This window comes from Megalobrama amblycephala, linkage group LG10 (genome assembly GCF_018812025.1).
Source record: "Megalobrama amblycephala isolate DHTTF-2021 linkage group LG10, ASM1881202v1, whole genome shotgun sequence".
Classification (NCBI taxonomy): Eukaryota; Metazoa; Chordata; class Actinopteri; order Cypriniformes; family Xenocyprididae; genus Megalobrama; species Megalobrama amblycephala.
In genome coordinates this window covers 14,930,269-14,951,002 of record NC_063053.1, presented here as the reverse complement: position 1 = coordinate 14,951,002, position 20,734 = coordinate 14,930,269, and the positions used below count along the sequence as shown (strand labels likewise).

The 20,734-nt window shown below is 35.3% G+C and overlaps 1 protein-coding gene across 1 annotated transcript in view; it reads left to right on the top strand.

Moving 5' to 3' along the window:
* Positions 1 to 20,734, top strand: part of prim2 (DNA primase subunit 2) — a 66,059-nt gene that overhangs the window by 20,013 nt on the left and 25,312 nt on the right. The window contains exons 8-10 of the mRNA XM_048204791.1: positions 10,922 to 10,989; positions 15,836 to 15,908; positions 16,737 to 16,922. Coding sequence (XP_048060748.1) covers positions 10,922 to 10,989; positions 15,836 to 15,908; positions 16,737 to 16,922 — 327 coding nt within the window. The remainder of the gene's footprint in view (positions 1 to 10,921; positions 10,990 to 15,835; positions 15,909 to 16,736; positions 16,923 to 20,734) is intronic.

Here is a 20,734-nt window from a genome sequence, read left to right as displayed (position 1 = left end):
AACTTCAATTTCATTAAATAAATGTGAGCGCTGCATATTTTAAAGTCAAAAGATGGTGCTGTTGTGCATTCTTCAGGCTCTCGCAACAATGCTTCAGAGCAGCTCGCAATCAATGATTAGCGCACATTAGTCTAATGCTGATCAGTTGAGACCAGTGAGATTGGTGCTTTTAATCACGTGTCTGGAGATGCTGAAGTTACAGTAAAACATGACTTGGTGGCGCTCAAGCACAAAACGTATACACAGTATACCGTGTAAATTAATGTGGCCGACTCCCTGATCAGTGCCCTGACTACTGAACTAGGGAGCTGATATGAGATGCACGCTATGGGTGTTCTGCCAGTTATTGGCCACACCAATAGATGTGTATTATTTATGTATATTTGTTTTTTTTCTTTTACATTCAAGAAATATAGTTGAGAATGTCTATTTCCTAAATATGTTTATTTGCACTACCGTTCACTTGCACTACTGTCATTGTGACTTATTTGCACTACCGTTTCTGACTACCATCTCTCATATGTCATATATATGCCATCTTATATCTGCATTTTTATCTTCTTTAACTTTATTAATATCATAAATATGTTTAGTTGCACTACCGTTAAGCACAACCGTTTGCACGTTCACTCTGCACATCGCCAGTGAAAATCGCTTGGGTATGAACACAAAAAACGTCTCGAAAAACGCTGGCGATAAACGCGTGCGATATTCGTCCTGGTGTGTACAGGCCTTAAGAGTGCAGGGACTAAAACAAATTCTGCATTTTCTCAAATGCATTTTAAAGTACTAGACAGTTACATTATATTTCAATATAAGTTAAATGTACGCAGATATATTGTGTAGTGATCGACCGATGTATCTGTTTACCGATATTTTTCCCGATATTTAAGCATTTTTCCATAATCGGGTATCGGTTTTGTAATATCGGATTCGCCGATTTACGGCGCCATCTTGTGGCCGTTTTGAGATTTCCGCCATTGCAGCCAAGGCGTCTGAGGAGATCAGTCAACAACAACTCAGTGCACAGGTAAAGTATATGTTCTACTTGGTTTGCTTTAATTAATCAACTTTATTTAACATAACAGACATGCACAAATGAGATCTGAGACATAAATTCCTGATATAGTTAATTTATGCAGCTTGTTTCTAAACAATTGAGACGAACTCATTGAGTCACGTAGTGTAATTTATCATGTCCTGCCCCAATAAAGACGTAACATTACATGAATTAAATAAAACATGAGTGCATGTTGAAAATAAAAGCGCTGAATTTAATTCTCTATCTGTTGTATTTGCTCACCATTAGTCTAGAAGAAAAAGTTCGTTCATATTGTTTAGCAACTGACGGATGATCAGGAGGCTTAAGCACGGCCACTGAATGAAACTTTTGACAAGATTATCTTGTTTAAACAACCTAGATTATATTATCATTTACTACATAACAATTATTTCGCTAATACACATATAAATATAGCCTACCGCTTTGTGGAAATTAATTATTTATTATCTCCATGCGCGATCGCGGTTGATTAAATTATAGTCAAACAGCACTTTGTCAGTTGGCATTTCATGATTTAACGTTAGATTAAATTTAGATCATAAAATGCCAACTGACAAGTGCTGTTTAACTTTATATAGTCTCGGAAAAAAAAGTTCGTTCATATTGCTCAGCACCTGAATGGGTTGATGATCAGGAAGCCTCAAGCACGGCCACTGCATGAAATTTTTGACAAGATTATCTCGTTTAAACACCCTAGATTATATAATCATTTGATTTACTACATAACCATTATTTAGTTAATAAATATAATAGGGCTGGGCGATATATCGCATGCGATTCTCACGCGCATTTCGTCAGTAAAGCCGGTTCCCTGATTACCGCTAAATCGCCATCACCTGCTTTCAAATGGAGCGCCTTTTAATAGACAGAGCCGTAGTTCACTGACAAGCTACGCAAAATCGCGTTCAGTATCGAAGATGAATCGACTTCGATAATGAACCCGATTTTGCGTGGCTTGTCCGTGAACTACGGCAAACATTTAAATTTTTATTATTTAGCAAAGATTTTTAGGCAAATAAAAACTAAAATTGTTGGAATGCTTTTACTTTTTAGTGTAACAATGCTTGATTTATTTTAATTTTGTTTTGTTTTTTTAATCTTATAAGCTGCACACTATCTGCCTCGTGTTAGACATGCATCCTGCGTCTCTGTATCTATGTTGGGCAGATTCCCCTCAGTGGTTCCAGTTAATCTTGTCAGTTTTGGTATTGCTGATTGCTTATCAAGATGCTGATGTCTCCACCAACAAAGGGGAGAGAACTTTTGCAGCCTCGTTCCAGACTATGCTAATCCAACACTCAATATGGCCTATCTGGGGATTTATGAAAGCAACAGTGGGCTTTCTGATTTACGGCTTTACACGGATCCATCTTCAGGAACATGCGGAAAGGTCTGCTCAATATGTTATCTTCGAATCCAAACATTTAAAGCTTGTAGCGTGGTTGTTCAGGATTTAAGCAGCTTGCAGGTTGCACAGAGTAGCCTGCCCGTTCACATAAATGTTGTTGTTGTTGTTGCGGGTTTATGGGTTTTGAGAGGTTTGTCTTCTCTAAGGTCTTTGACTCTTTCAGCTGTGCCACATAAAGATGTTTAGGACTCGAAAATTAAGCCATTCTCTCATGTGCTGAACCATGTGATTCCTTCATAAGGTTTCTACTCTCAGTAATGTATTTTTGTAAGCTGCTTATAAAATTGTATGAAACGGCAGTCAAATTCTCCCCTTGAAACCCAAAGCAGAGTTTAATATGTTCGTGTAAATTAATGTAAGTTGGGTGTGTATATTTGTAGGGCTGCCCCCGACTAAAGATTTTTCTAGTTGACTATTAGTTGTTCATTTAAGCCATTAATCAACTAATCGCACATTTTATATTAATTTAATTACTCAGATAAATACTGAGGAGAATACTAAACCATAATGAACCACCATAATGAACCACAATACATCATAACAGCGATGGTCAAAATATCTATATTTGATAATGCAATGAAATGCACCAAATTTTTGGCCAGGCTGTCACAGAAAGAAATTAAGAGATTTTGATTTATTTTTTTGCATAGTAAAATAAAACCTTGAAGCTTTTATGTGTTTTTTTTTTTTTCTTTTGCCAAATAATTGTCAAATAAATACCCTAACCAAGTTTAGTATTTTGTTCTTCCCTCATATTTTAAAAATATATAAAATACTTTCCTCGTATTTTAATGGTTTAATCAAACTTGTAGGGTCATTAAAAACAAACATCCCCTCAAACATCCCCATCACTTTTGGCCACTACTGTGTGTGTGTGTGTGTGTATGTATATACTGTATGTATATATAAAACTTTAAAGTTTGAGTTTGAAGTCATACTAAACTGTCCTTTGGTTTAAAGGGGGACATTTGGGATGACAATTTCATATATGCAATACACAAATCTCTCCCCTTTTTCATTTGTGCACTTATTCAGTATGTTTAAGCCTGTGACAATCTCATTAGTGATCTTTACATCGACAAAACCTACCCAAAATATAAGTGTGTGCTGTACACGCTGTTAATCTTATTAAATTGGCCTCTTGCGCTCATAATGCAGTGCGGTGACTGTACCTTCCCTCCACTAAAGATCACCATACTCCTCCTGCATAGAGATAGACTAAGCTGTTGGCGCTTTTGCTAACAAGCAAAATCCAGTGCCTAGCCACTCCTCAGAGAGTCTAACAAGTCTCCGTAGGACCTCAATGATGCCAATTAGCTGCATCGTCTTCTCGCCATTTTGCGTAGCCTCTAGCAGTGTGCACAAGGGCTATCCAGGAGTTAAAGTCCCTGAAAAGCATGCTTCTCAATTATGTCTTGTATGTTTCATCACAGTTGAATCACCATCTGGACCAGTCCGCTCATTAGCTTTTCCTGTCTGGACAATTTCACGTTTTCCTTTGCCAGCTCTTGTGTCAGTATGACATGTCCAGCGAGGAGACTTGTTTTTATTTTTATTGGTGAACATCATTTGATTTTGTGGTTGTACCAATTTTGATTTAACATAATACTTTTTTGAGATTCAAATTGAGATGTTTCATGCAATTTGAGATACCGATTTTGATATTATTTTTTGCTGATATTTCATTGTATCAGCTAACACTAATATTAATTCATTAAACTAATATTGATGTTTATTAAATAAAGTTATACACTGCTGTTCAAAAGTTTGGGGTTAGTTAGGTTTTATTTTTAATGTTTTTGAAAGAATCTGTTATGTTCAATAAGATTACATTTATTTGATCAAAATGAAAACTGTACAGTTGTGAAAATTGTGAAATTAGTTATAAATACGGTTATAAATTCAGTTAAAAATACTGTTCTATTTGAATATATTTTAAAATGGAATTTACTCCTGTGATGATGACAAAGCTGAATATTTAGCATCATTATTCTGGTCTTCAGCATCACATGATCCTTCAGAAATCATTTTAATATGCTGTATTTATGCTCAAACATTTCTTATTATTATCAATATTGAAAACAGTTGTGCTTCTCAAATGTTTTTTTTTTTTTTTGGAAACCGTTAATTTTTTTTTTTTACATAATTCTTTGAATGGTAAGTTCAAAAGAACAGCATTTATTTGACAAATATTTCGTAACATTGTAAATGCCTTGCTCAATAAAAGTATTAAATCATATATTCAAACATTTAATTAACACAATGGCAGGTGTTTAAGTATTTATATATTTAGTACTCAAGTTTAAGAATTATTCAAGAAAAATAGTTATATTATTTATTTATTAATTGTGTTATAAAGTCACAATTGTGAGATATAAACTCGCAATTCTGAGAAAAGGTAATTGCAACTTCTCGCAATTCTGTCTTTTTATTTTTTAATTGCTTGGTGGAAACCAGCTTTCCCTACTGAAGTGACACCAGCTCAAGTAAATTAATTTTGCTTGTCAAGTTGGCATGTTTGATACTTTTTTTTTTTTTTTTGGTCTCACCAGCCTGTCAGATCAGGTCAAGTCACATTTATTTATAATACTTTTTACAGATTGTTTAAAAGCAGCTTTACAGTGATGACAGGAAAATAATGCAACAAAGTTTGTTTCGGCTGTACAACCGCTATAGAACTATAGTTGTAAAAATCATTAGTTATAAATAGTTCATTTACCTATACAGCAGCTCTGGAGAAATCTGTGATGTCATCGTCAGATCAGTTCTCATACTGAGAACAGTGGTGTCAATGCAGTCAATAATATTGTTGAAAATTAAGTGATGTTGTATCCAATCATAAATGGAAAGTAAACAGATATACTCTGTTTCTGTATGAAAGGACACACTGTACTGTATTTGCTCAGCTGGAGTTTGTTGTAAGGATGTCCTTGCATTACTTGCTTTGAACTGATGGGGGAGTTGTCTTTCCAGTTGTCCCTTATTTGTTTCAGCAAGCATATTTTATTGCGACATCTGTTCCCTAGTAATGTGTCTTAAGCAACCAACATGATAATCGGTTAAAAAGGAAGTCTCGCCATACTCTCCACAAAGTGTTTAATTTGTACACATTGTGTTTCTGATATGCTATTTACAAAATATGAAAATTAACAAATTAGGTTCTCGTTTTGAGGGGACTCACATAAATTTTATTCTTTTGAGATGATGTCCTGATTTCCTTATAACGGTTATTACGAATTTCCTTCAAAGAAGATAGAGATGCTGTAGTTATCTCTCTGTGATGGAATGTCTGCGCACTTTTTTTTCTTTTGTCATAGAATAATATCTTTATCCAGTATAGCAACAAATGACATGTTTAATCCAGACAGAATGATGGTAAGCATATATTTAGACTGTTTCCTTTTAGCACCAAGAATATTCATAAACCACATGTTAGTCATCTCGGTTCATTATGGCCACATCATACATGTTATTGTGTATATGGAATTGTTTTGCATATCTATTATTGTTTTTTTCCATCATAAAATAAAGCTAAATTTCATGTTTAATAATTTACACTTAAAGTGGATGAATAATTGTGTTAAATAATCATGATCTCAGTATTAATCAAAGTAATCATGCCATAATCAAGCAGCCCTATATTGATCATACATATTACTGACTGAAATGTGGCTTTCAAACATTCAAACAATTTTTGAGTATGTGGTCTTTCTCTAATGCAGCTGCATGTGTGAATAGTCAAAGGTGCCTTTGGTAAACTATTAATGTAAACAGTGAATGTAAACTGGCAGGACAAAAACATTTGTGTCAAAATATCATATCTGTTCAAACCTTGCATTGTGAATACAACCTAACAGCCTGATAGCTAACAGACCTGTTAATTATTTTTTCGTTTAATTTGTTTTTGTTCTTTATTACTTACTGTTTACTTGAATAATTATTGTAACAAATGAATGCAATAGCATTTAATTGGGAACTGCTTAAAGGCTACATGCCTGTGTTGCTTTAATTTGTTAATATTTATCTAAATATTTCACTTGATATACAGGAATGAGTTCAGTACCATATTTGTTTTTGCTGTGGTGTTCCAATTTTAGTTCCATGATCTTTAAAGTAATTACTATAAACTACTAAATTTTGTGACTGCCGGAACAGTTTGTATTTGTTTGCATTATAATTGCTGATGCAGATTATTTTATGGGATATAGAGCATATTCAATCCCATGAATAATCCCTTTGAGTTTAATTCAGTTGCTATAGAGAAAAGTCTTTATGTTAGTATTCCACAATGCCATATGTTCTCGAACACGATTTGAAGAGAAGATATGTAGTTTATATGAACTTTAGCATACGGTTTTGGTTGCACTGCATGTATTTTACCAGTAAGTAAAAGTTTTAATATACTTTCCTTTCTTTACACATTGCATTGCTTTGCATTGCAGTAGTGAAGTGATGGGTACGACCTTGTGAAAATCACATCAGGCTCCAATCTAGCGTTCTTTCAGGGTCTTATATACCTGACAGGCTCAACTAAAAGTGATTGTCATGCTCAGGAATGGACAGAAGGGATCTGGCTCAGGGCCACCACCACCATGTTTCTCATCTCTCTGTTGGCTCTCTACAGCGCTGCACACTGACCCTCAGCACGACGGCCCTCTACGCCACTTTCCTGCTTCTGACTTCTATTTCCTGCCAATTATCTGGATCACCAACATGGCTGTTGTGGAGTAATGACTGTGCCTCGTTCTCTCTGCCGTTAGTGAGCTGTCGTGGCCGATGTGTGTTGCTGTAATGGCTTCTCATGGCCATGGAGGACAGATAGGAGACATTACTAGGAGTGTCTTATTAAATGAGCATGAAATTGAAAGCTGCTTCCCATCTGACAAAGAATTTGCACTGAGCTTTTATCTCCAGTGACATGTGATTTGGATTTCACTTGAAAATACAAAAGGATAAAATGATTCCTCAGTCTCTTTCATGGAGTTTGTATGTTCAATTGATTTGATTTTCACAAGTGTCAGAATTGCACAGAATTGCAAAAAAGCGATTGTCACGCGCATTTCGTCAGTAAAGCCGGTTCCCTGATTACCGCTAAATCGCCATCACCTGCTTTCAAATGGAGCGCCATTTAATAGACAGAACCATAGATCACTGACAAGATACGCAATATCGCGTTCATTATCCCAGATGAATCGCCTTCGATAATGAACGCGATATTGCGTGGCTTTTCAGTGAACTACGGCTCTGTCTATTAAATGCCGCTCCATGTGAAAGCAGGTGATGGCGATTTAGCGGTAATCAGGGAACCGGCTTTACTGACGAAATGCGCGTGACAATCGCATGCAATATATTGCCCAGCCCTAACTATGCACTTTTTGTTTGCTTAAACATTAAATAATTAACAGTGATGGCTGGATTTTAAACAAACAATTATTGGTTGTGTGACTTACACCATATCATGTTTATCTACTAACATTCAGCCTACTACATGTTCATATTATGTTTTGACAAAAAAAGTTCTATAAAATGATAAACCTCCCATTTCAGCCTTTAAATATTTTTAATGGAACGAACCAGTCAAAATGGTAAATTATAGGTATTTTATCTGCTCCATAAACAATTCTGCGTTGGCTACCATATTATCTGAATTGTTAAGATTTTTAGAATGCACTTTAGCTTATTTTCCATCTACTGGTTAAAATTTACAACACAAATTTGGTCAGATTTTTGCATTGGTCTGAACAAAAATGACAGACAAGCTGATAGTCACCACAAATTATTTTTGCAATAACTTTACCTTTACCATAAAGAGAGGAATTTCAAACCTGAAATGTTCTGCACCGTACCTACCTAGGTACCCCTAGGACTGAGACTCAAAAGCATCCCATTATAAATTGACACATAAGGAACGGGAATGTGCAAAATACATATACCATGTATATTTTTATACATGTACATACAGGTGCTGGTCATATAAATAGAATATCATGAAAAAGTTTTTTTTATTTTTTTTTTATTGTAAATTATTTTCAAAAACGAAACTTTCATATATTCTAGATTCCCTGTAAAGTAAAACATTTCAAAAGTTTTTTTTTTTTTAATTTTGATGATTAGAGCATACAGCTCATGAAAGTCCAAAACCCAGCATCTCAAAATATTAGAATATTTCCTAAGATCAATCAAAAAATGGATTTTCAAAACAGAAAAGTTCAAGTTCTTTAAAGTGTGTTCATTTGTACACTCAATACTTGGTCGGCAGCACATATTACAGCAAATAACTTGCTCCTAACACAAATTACAGCATCAGTGAAGTGTGGCATGGAAGTGATCAGCCTGTGGCACTGCTGAGGCACTATTGAGCCTTCAGATCATCTGTATATTGTTGGATCGACTGTTTCTCATCTTTCTCTTGAAAATATCCCATAGATTCAGGGGTCAGGCATGTTGGCTGGCCAATAAAACACAGTAATATCATGGTCAGCAAACCACTTGGAAGTGGTTTTTGCACTGTGGGCAGGTACTAAAGTCCTGCTGGAAAAGGAAATCGGCATCTCCATAAAGCTTGTCAGCAGATGGAAGCATAAAGTGCTCCAAAATCTCCTGGAAGATGGCTGCATTGGCTTTGCACTTGATAAAACACAATGGACCAACACCAGCAGACGTCACGGCCCCCCAAATCATTACTGACTTCAGAAACTTCACACAAGACTTCAAGCAGCTTGGATTCTGTGCCTCTCCAGTCTTCCTTCAGACTCTGGGACCATGATTTCAACATGAAATGCAAAATTTACTTTTATCTGAAAAGAGGACTTTCGACCACTGTTCACTGTCCAGTTCTTTATCTCCTTAGCCCAGGTAAGATGCTTCTGACGTTGTTTCTGTTTCAGAAGTGTCTTGGTAGTTCTTTTCCTGAAGATGTCTGAGTGTGGTGACTCTTGATGCGCTGACTCCGGCTTCATTTGACTCATTGTGAAGCTCTCCCAAGTGTTTGAATCTGCTTTACTTGACAGTATTCTCAAGCTTGTGGTCATCCCTATTGCTTGTGCACCTTAGCCTACCCAGTTTCTTCCTTCTAGTCAACTTTGCATTTAATATGCTTTGATACATCACTCTGTAAACAGCCACCACATTCAGTAATGACCATCTGTGACTTACGCTCTTTGTGGAGGGTGTCAATGATTGTCTCATGAACCATTGCCATGTCAGCAGTCTTCCCCATTAGTGTGGTTTCAAAGAACAAGAGATACCCGAAATTTATACTGTAGGGATGGTCATTTAATGAAACTCAAATGTAAATGTTCTAATATTTTGAGATACTGGATTTTGGACTTTCATTAGCTGTATGCTATAAATCAACAAATTAAAAAAAAAAAAAAAAAAAAAAACTTTTGAAATGTTTTACTTTACATGTAGGTAATCTAGTATAAATGAAAGTTTAATTTTTTTTAAATAATTTACAATAAAAAAATGAACTTTTTCATGATATTCTAATTATATGACCAGCACCTGTATTCCTTGAAATGTGCTATAGAGAAGCTTTTTTTTTTTCTTTTCCTCCAAGGAGCTGGGACCATCCTAAGCTGAGATATTGAGGTTTATGTAAACATTCGTATAACCAAAATTTGTTGTGGACTGTGACATAAAAATGGCTGTTGTGGTTAAACAAAGTAAAATAAAAATGGGTGGTTTTGCATTACCAATACATATAGGTAATGCAAAAAAAAAGGAAAATAAAAAATTGTAAAGCCACCTCTTTCTTGGCAGTCTTGGCGCTCTTTATTTGAGGTTTGTTTCTTACTTATTTTTCTACACTGCTGAGCTTTTATCTTTTTTTATTTCTCTAAATCCATGAATGTTGTCATTTGACATTTGATACATTTGTTTTAATGAAACAGTGTTGTGGATTTGAGTGGTGGACGATCTAGTTTTAAAGGTTGTGTGTCAGTGGTCATTGGACTGGAAAGTTTGCTGCCTACGCCGCAGTTTCACTGCAGTCTCGATAGCTTGATCATCCTCAGACCTCCACGTCTCTTCATCATTGTCTCCGTTTTGCTTCAGTTAACAGATATCCTGCCACTTTAGCTGCAAAGTTGATTTATGATCTTGTGGTAGACATGTTTAAAAACATCATTTACTGGGAAAAAAAACAGATTTGTTTTGACACAATTTCAACTACTAAAGATCGTTTTTTCTCTTTTTTCATTTGTTCGTTTGGTTTAAGTAATATTTTTATGTATCTTTTGGCAATCTAAGAGACTTTTGGGTCATTGGATACCTTTTTATTACCCTAGGAATATTATCTATTATGATGATTGGATCATTTCCTAGTTCATGCTCCAGTTATTGACCTTTTTGAATTTGTCTTTACTGCACCACTGTAAAAATTACTTTAACCTCTGACCCTTAATTTATTTTTTATTTATTTATTTATTTATTTATTTTTCTTGTAGATGACTGCACGATCCCTGCCAGTGGTACAGTCTGATGAACGACTCCAGCCTCTTTTGAGCCACCTCAGGTAATTGACATCATTAGAAAATGTTCATCTCTTCTGGCATAAAACTATATTGTTTATGGCATTGTGATTATTACAGCTGCTACATGAAAGGCAGTAACTTTATTCAAACATATCCACATGGAGCTTTTCTTTTTTTTTTTCTTTTTTTTTTCTTTTAAAAATAATTTCGTAGAAAACATTCACACAGTAATCCTTACTGGTTGTTTTGCAATTTCCTTGGCCTACTGAGGACAAATCAAACGGTCCACTCAAGGCCATCCGGCACCCAAAGTGACTCCGACTGCTTTCCTTTATCTCTAGCTTACTTCCATTCAGTCTATTTCATTAATGGTCTGGGCACAGTCCCATTATGATGCACCAAGTGTTTTCCACAGTTGAACCTGGGCTTGCATTTTGGCTGCAGCCTAGCGGGGATACCATTGTAGATAAAAGCTGGGCCTCTCAGTCACTGGACACATCGCCTGCATGGATGACCGTGTCCTTCCATTTGCTCACAGTGAAGGGAAACAATGGCAGCATTCCCAGCAGTAAATTCATTTGCTTTTTGATGGACTCTGAATGAGAGCATTTAATTGGATGTGTCTTTAGAGGCGACAGTTGTGGCTGCGGAGGATTGGCTTGTAGACTCTTTTACTTTTTGTCAGCACTGGGCAGGCTAGATAAGAGGGTGTGAAGAGCTGGCGTGGAGCTGAACAGTGAGGGAATGTAGAGGAATGGGAGAGCAGGGCCTGGAAATGCTTAATTATTCATGGCATCACACGTGGCCTCAGTGGATGTGGCACTGTTTAGTAGGACCAGACCTAAAGGAATCCATTTCTTTATATCAGTCCCTTTTTTGAATGAGCTTCTCATATAAATTTCAAATGTTGTGTAGTATTTGCCATCATCGTAATTTCACCATGTCTGTTACTGGATTTCAGTGGATCCAGCAGAACATTCTATGAAATGACAGGGTCGCATAATTATTTACTTTTTTTCTATTCATATTTAAAAAGAGCATCACTGTGAGAATCAATGAGAGTAATTTAATTACTATTTTTGCCCCCCAATATTAAGATAAATACTACTGTTCAAAAGTTTATTTTTTTCCAAATTAAGATTAATTTTTTGTCATCTAACAATTAAAATGGAGTCCAAAAAAAAACGGAATTTGGAAAAAAATAAAATGGATTTCATAGGGCCCTAAAACTTGAATAAACAGTCATGAATGAGCATATAGGAAATAAAAACCTTGAATTGAATTCTCAGGATGATGCTCAGGAATTCTCCAGCATGGCCACCATATACAAGATCCACTCATTTAAAACTCATTAATTATTTTGCGATTTATTTTTTATTTATTTTGTATTTTTCAGTTTAAAGGGTTAGTTCACCCAAAAATGAAAATTATGTCATTAATGACTCACTCTCATGTCGTTACAAACCCGTAAGACCTCCGTTTATTTTCGGAACACAGTTTAAGATATTTTAGATTTAGTCTGAGAGCTTTCTGTCCCTCCATTGAAAATGTATGTACGGTATACTGTCTATGTCCAGAAAGGTAATAAAAACATCATCAAAGTAGTCCATGTGACATCAGTGGGTTAGTTAGAATTTGTTGAAGCATCGAAAATACATTTTGGTCCAAAAATAACAAAAACTATGACTTTATTCAGCATTGTATTCTCTTCCGGGTCTGTTGTCAATCCGCATTCACGATTGACACCGCTGCTTCTTCTTCTTCTTTCCTGTTTTACGGCGGTTGGCATCCAGCTTATTGGTGCATTACCACCCCCTTCTGCTCCGGAGTGTGGTTCACGACTCCGCAGTGACGCTGCTGATGTGAGACGCTGCTGACGGTGCGCCCGAGCTTCGTTTACAGTCTGAGGGAGACGCACGCTGTATTCAAGCTATTCTACGTTTTATTTTGGTATTGTTATATTTTTTAAAATGGTGCATAAGTGTGCATGTCGCGGATGTCCTAATCACCAAAAACAACCATGGCGACGTAAAAGTGCATTACCAACGCCGACAGATGAAAGGATTCAATGGAATCAGTTCAATAGAATCAATTCAATGGAAAGGATTCCGGAAGAGAATACAATGCTGAATAAAGTCGTAGTTTTTGTTATTTTTGGACCAAAATGTTTTTTCGATGCTTCAAAAAATTCTAACTGACCCACTGATGTCACATGGACTACTTTGATGATGTTTTTATTACTTTTCTGGACATGGACAGTATACCGTACATACATTTTCAATGGAGGGACAGAAAGCTCGCGGACTAAATCTAAAATATCTTAAACTGTGTTCCGAAGATTACGGGTTTGGAACGACATGAGGGTGAGTCATTAATGACATAATTTTCATTTTTGGTGAACTAACCCTTTAACATGTTAAATATATTTAACGCAATTAAAGCTGTCATCTTTTGATTGCACTACAGTCTATGATCACGCTAACATTCATTCAAGTGCTATTAAACCAAGCGTGATAAGACTAAAAATAAAGAACTCAATTCAACTGGTGGCGCGGTCTGTGAAGCGGATAAATGTGCGCACAGAATGCTGCTTTGCCTGCCAGTGCCGCATTGAGTTTTCTTTTGCACTTGAGTGGACAAAAACGCACATAATTATGTAAAAATTCCCTTTTTGCTGAGTATCCTTGTTAGCACAGTCTTAAATTAGTTAAAGTGTTAAATGAACATAAAGAATTGTGAGAAAATAGGATGTGTCAGGTCTTAAAGTGACAGCAGCCTAATAAACCTGCTGCTGTCTGTGTCATTATTGTTAATCTAAGAACAAAAGACAAGTGAAGATCACTCACTGCTCTTGACTGAATAACCTTTGTAGCTGTAATAAGGATTAATCTATATTCAATTTATAATTTATGCAGTGAAGACTGTGCAGTGTTTGATTATTCAATTTCTGTTTACCTGTTAGACCTACCTGAAAATCTTAAAGCACTGTTTACATGGGTCAAAAACAACGAAAACAATATTTTTTTGTGCATTTTAGCAGGGCAGGTAAAGCTCTGAATCTGCCTTACTGGGCCAGTAGAAAAAAAACCTTAGTGACTTTTCTTAAAATGGGTTTATGTGAATATTGTATTAAATTGTCTTAAATTAAAAGTTTTTATTTTTTTTAAATATATTTTTAAATCCTATTAAATGTTAAAAATGATAGCTTTCATTTATACTGTAATGTTGAATGGCTCTATTTAATGGCTAAAATTGAGGAAAAAAATCCATTTAATAGAGACATCAGTATCAGTACTGATATCGGTGATACTGGCCTTCATTCATAGTGGTTAGTGAAAATATGCCATTAAACATGTTTTTAAAATATGCAGTCTATGTTGTTTCTACATTATTTTGGAGGTTCAATGTAAAAGTGTTACAAAATAAAAATATATTAAACTTTAATGTTATTTGTGAAGAATCACAATTAATTGCAGAAAAATATATGATAAATTAGTTATTTGTTTAATCGATTGACAGCACTATAATAAACATCTAAATAATTACAGCTATGTGGAAATCAGTTATCTCGCTAGAGAAGTTCTGTGTAAATGCTTAGATAAAAACAGCACTCTGTCAGCAGGTATTTCGTAATATAGACTGAAAAAAACAAAAACATTATTAATAATTCTGATAACATGCCAGATGAAGTCTCTTCACTCTTTAGCTGATAAACAACACATAAACCTTGTATGCTTGTGTTTTTTTACTCAGGTGGTTTAAAAGTTTTATTTGTTTTTTTTTTAAATTGTGAGAATTATTTTTTACATGCTTTATTTGTTACTTGTTTGTTTACCTGATCAAAGCTTTTATTTAAAGAAGTCACCTTAGTGACTGTGCACTTTTTATTTTTTATTTTTTGCACTCTTTCAGACTACTATTTATTTATGTAGAAGTGTTTTTTGTATGCAAGGATGGAGTGAAATTACAGAAATTACAGTATTGAGAAAAGTGTTAAATCAAACCAGTTTGTTCAGTTCAGTGCTGTTATAATTATGAAAAACAAATAAATAAGTATCGGTTATGTAGTATATCAGTTATCGGGCATGTAAACATGCAAACAATCAGTATTGGTTATAAAAAAAAAAAAAATAGGCAGATTTCTAATTTTAAAATGTAATTTATTCCTGTGATGGTTGCTGAAAATTCAGCTTTGCCATTTCTCCAGTCTTTAGTGTCACATGATCCTTCAGAAATCATTCAAATATGCTGATTTGGTGTTCAAAAAACATTCCCTGTTATCATTAGTGTTAAAACAGTTGTGCTGCTTAATATTGTTGTTTTTTTTCAGGATTCTTTGATTAATATAAAGTTCAAAAGAATAGCATTTATTTGAAATGGTAATGACTTTTACAATACTACAACAAAATAAAATCTCTGTTTTGATCAAGTCATTAATTATTAATACTACAAAAATCATCAATACTACATTGGGTCCTAAATAGAGGATCTTAAATGTGTTGGGAATTCAAAAGTCTAGTACTTTTTTCTTCTGTATAATGAAAGTAAGATAAGGGCACAGTCATCTTTGAGGGAAACTTCAAATTTACCAAAATGTACTACAGTGTGTATACATTGTTTTGTTTATAAATATATATATGTGTTTCTTCAACAAAGTTGCCTTCAACTTAGATTCATAGATTTTCTAGCATTGTTAAGCAAGCGCCAGGTCTGTGTCTTGCAGAATCTGTATTGTTTCAAGGTATGCCTTTCGCTTTGCAGTGTTTTATGTTCCTTCACCAAAACAGGAATCCATTTGAATATGTTTGTTAGTCAGTTTTCTACTCTGACCTTGTGATTTCCACTGTGATTGGCTCTCAACATTTGTTCACTTATTCTTTGTTGTAGCCATGCCTATGTGGGTCAGGACTATAGCATTCAGAAGAACATCGGGAAAATTTCTCTGGAGCAGATTGATGCAGTAAGTACTTAAGTAATTGGTAGAGTTGCATTTTAATATAATATAATATAATATAATATAATATAATATAATATAATATATATATATAATATATATGTGTATGTGTGTGTGTATGTACTGTGTGTATATATATATATATATATATATATATATATATATATATATATATATATATATATATATATATATATATATGCTACATAAGATTTATTGAGTCTCAGTAGCCTGTACCACTGCTTGCTTTATATTTGGCACTTGAGATTTGTGATCATGTTGAAGTTTTCCTTTTCCTGAATTCTCAAGTTACTAGGACATGCATGTCCTACTTTGGTGGTTGAAGTGCATGTGCACAGATGTTTCTAGGGAAGAGAGCTGTCTGTGGAACGATCTGCTCTGTGTGTGTGTTTCTGTATTGTGTATGTCATCTCAGGGCCAGTTGCTGTTCCAATTAAGTGGCTCATCAGCACATGCAAATTTTGTCCTTCATTTTTTGCTTTTACTTGAACATTATCGGCTGCATTGAAATCTTGTAATTAAAGCCTTTGCGTTGGCTTTTTTTAATCTATGCCTCTGTTATGAATCCTCATATCAGTACTTCCTAACCAGGTGCGATAAAGCCATTCCATTTAAATGTGAGTTTTTGTCCTAATCATTTGTGACACATAATTGTACATTGACAGTTTCTCTTGATTGACTGCGATTGTGTCACGGTTGTTTCGTGTTCACCTTTGATCCTTGTTTTTGTTGTCTATTAGGTGATTGATAGCTGCACATCCAAATTGGTTAATTTATAAAATGAGCCATTTTTCTTTTCTTCACTTCCACCAGCTCTCGGGCAAGTCCTTTCCTCTGTGTATGAGGCATCTCCACAAGGCACTGAGAGAGAACCACCACCTGCGGCATGGTGGCCGCATGCAGTACGGCCTCTTCCTCAAGGGCATTGGTCTTACTCTGGAACAGGCCCTGCAGTTCTGGAGGTCAGAGTTTGTCAAAGGGAAAGTCGACGCAGACAAGGTAACTCTTCAACTTCAGCTCATACTTCACATTGTCCTGGTTTTCCACAGGCTTACTTTAATTCAATATTTTCGTGTTTGTAGCAGTTCTTTGTTCTTGTGCTTTTGATTCTGCTGATGTCATTCTCTTCTTCATCCCTCAATAACTCTTGAGAGGGTCACCCGAATGAACGAGAGAAGATATTTGAAGGCCAAGTTATTCAGCTCTCTTTCTGATGCTGGAGATAATTTGCCACCCTTCCATCATGTCTTTAATTACAATTCTAGAGGAACGCGCAAGATCTTATTTTTTTGCGCATGGTACATTAAACAAGAAAATTACACTCCCAATCTTAAGCTGATGTTTCCCTCCTCCCTGTGCTCTGCAAATGAATGTTTATTCCCAACTGATGCTCAATCAAGGAGAAACAAATGAATTTCACGTCCTTACCTAAGAATGGCTGCCCTGTTGGGCAAGCGTTTGATGCAATCATCAGTCTCACGAGAGCTCAGTACTAGCTCAGAATCACTTATTACACACTGAAGTTCTCTCTGGCTTCTCCTGCTGTTCTAGAACTTCCAATTCTCTTATTTCTACTGGGATCATAGTCACTTAGATATTGTCTTTTTTTTTTTTTTTTTCAGGAATGCACCAATATGACACACTTGGGCTGATAACAACCGATAATCAGACATAAAAGTAATCCATATGATTCAGGCTGCTTCGGAAGTTCAATCATGCGTGTTTGATGCGCAAGAACCAATGAGGTTTGTTCTTGTGCGGTGCACGTGCGTTTGAGCTTCTGTTGACCATATTTGGTATTCGATATGTAATTTGGTCAATGTTTATATGTGAATAAATGCCTAAATTTAATTCCATCATATAAAGTGGCCGATCGTTTCTCAGTAGAAGACTGGGTTAAACTTGCTCATTCCACGTAACACTTAAGGTGAAGTTTTTCAAGCCTTATGGTAAACAGTCAAGGGGCTTTAAGCAACACTTATTTTTTTAAAGAGATTACTTAAGTCAAAAATAGACATTCTAAGGGGAATAAAATATCTTAAAATATGACAGTGCCATTGTTTTGTCTCAAGATGCACACCAGTGATGTTTTTTTCTAGTGTACGTTTATAAAAGCTACTTAAATATCCTAATTGAACTAAGGCCTAATCCTGGCTTAGGCTAAGCCCTGTCTGTGAAACCAGGCCTTAAGGTGCTTTATGTAACTGAGCAATGGTCCTTGGTCCTTGGTCCTCATGGGTCCTTGTTCTTGTGGTGTTAATTTGTTTAGGTCGTAAAAAAAGGTCTTAAATTTGATTGAGAATTTGAGCATTGAGAATTTGTGCCTAAATGTTTTCTGTCCCCCCATAACAGGATTTATTAGACAGTATTCGTGTCAGCAGCTCAGATATAGAATACAAAATTGATCTACTTTTGTGCACGTGTATGACAGTCCAAGAAATTTAAAATGACGGAGCGTTGCTAAGCACTGACATATTTTTTGCATCAATGGCAGAACTTCAAGGGAAACCTCCTGAAACTCCCTAAATCTTTGCTTGTTTGGATGCTTTGGAAAAATGTAAAGTATCCATGACCGTTACAGGACAGCATTCTGTTATGAATGTAATTCAGTGATGCAGATTATACTATACATCATCTATACTTCAATATTAGCAGTTAATATTCAGTACATTTTTTGGCAAGATGATCCAATTGTACCACCACAATGAGTGCAAACAAATACCCTGAAATGGTTTTTGCCATGTTCTGATGAATGCATTATTCATGGGTAGATACACAGTGAGTGAAATACAGCCCCAGCCTGTGTGTTGAACAATACAGTGCTTGCGACAACCTGATAGTTTTTGATTCGTCTGCAATTTAGGTGAATATCAGCTTCTGAAGAAATCTAAAACTATTAAGCCGCACAATGGATCTGTCCATTTCTGCATTCATTTGGTCGCAGATGAATGGTGGTCAATATTCTGTGACATAATTGTATAGCAAAACGAGAGAATAAATTGGGTAATTTTCAGCAGAATGGTGCTTTTTGCATTTTGGAGGAAATAAGATGTCAGTTTACTTTGAAAAAGCAATGAAAGAAGATCAAGAGGGACAGACGAGATGGGAAATGTATTACCAAGCACCTCTGCCAAACAAAGACCACAAATAATCGTAAAGAATATACCACATATAGCTGGACTTTAGTAATTTAGAGTAAATTGTTAAATGGTAATATTTAGTCAACAAGTCATATTGACTTTTGGCATTTATTGAAAACTGTGAATCTTTTTTCAAGTGTCCATACCATCATCAAAGGAAAACTTTAGAAAATAACTGAAATAAGTTTCTTCAAATGTTAACTCTATTGGCAAGATGTAATTGGGTGCAGCAGTTCCCACTTTTTCAGCAGACTTGGTTATATTTTTCCAGAACCACAGAAGTGTTACAGAGGTATTATAAAAAAGAGGAGGCAAAGTCCTTACTGGTTCACAGATCATGTTACATTTTTGTACTGTGGATTATATTTTGATAAACATTTTTGAGGAGGCACTGCCTCCTTGGAAGAAACATTATTGGTTAAAACTTTATAAGCCATGAGCCAAACCAGCCAGCTACAAGGTGAATCACAACATTACAAACTTTGATTTGACGCAAAGAATATTTGAAAAGAAAACACAAGAAAAGTACAAAACTGTGTACTTAACATCTTTATTGAAAGAAAGAACTACAATCTCATTAAGCCAAATGACATGCAAATGACTTGATCAAATTAGAAACGATGGAGCAATATGAAACTATTCATTTAAGATGTTAATTTTTAGATTTTGAAACAATATATTGCATATAAACAAGGAATTCTGCTGTTGAACAATTTTTTTTTTTTAAAGTAGAAATGATGTAGACTGATGGCTTCAACAAAAGCATATGACATTGATTAACAACCTCAGAGCTCATAGCAGGTTATCTTTGGTATTGTTAAAAATCAATTCCCCTATGGAGAATATGAATGGGATTTTTACTTCCAGAACCCAAATGCTGCATATACCCACTGTATTGCATACATACTGTCTAAATTCATTAGATTTTTAAAATTCATTTTTACTGACCTCTACACACCCTTTTTTGGTCCCATTCCAGTATGTAGATGAAGTCAGTGGACAAATGCCACCCTACATGTAAAGACCAGTGCCCCCATGCAAAGCAATTACATTTTCTTCTGATATAATGCCCTGGAGCTGTGTATTCAAGCGCTATCCCAGTTCTTGCTGCTTCGCTTCCACACTTGCCTCCACAGCAGTAGCTTAAAATAGGACTCGCAGGACAAGAATGGTTAGCAGTCGTCGGCCTTCAGAAAATCAAAATCCAGGCCAATTTTGTTATATTAGAAGTGCTGTGGCACAAGACCATCTGAAATATCTGTGCTCAGTCGAGCGGGAAAATCTAATATTCATATCCTGTGTGCCTTGTTCTTTGTTTTTGTCCTTGCTCTTAACATGTTCCCTGAAGCAAAATTCAAGTACAGATATAGTGAGCATGGAAATGAATGAGTAAATTTGAATGGGCATGCTAAAGTAGTTTACCCCTGCGACGGACTGTCCATCCATTCAGGATGTTTCCCTGCCTGCAGCCTGAGTCGCTCTGATAGGATCCAGCATCCCTGTGTCCCTACATAGAAAAAGAACTTTTATTCAGCAAGGATGCATTAAAAAGACATTTGCATTTCTTTCATTTTTTTCTTTTAAAATAAGTTAAATCATTTTTACAAATAAATGTTATTTTGAACTTTCCAAGAAGCACGAGATAGCACTGTTTCCACAAAAATATTTTTA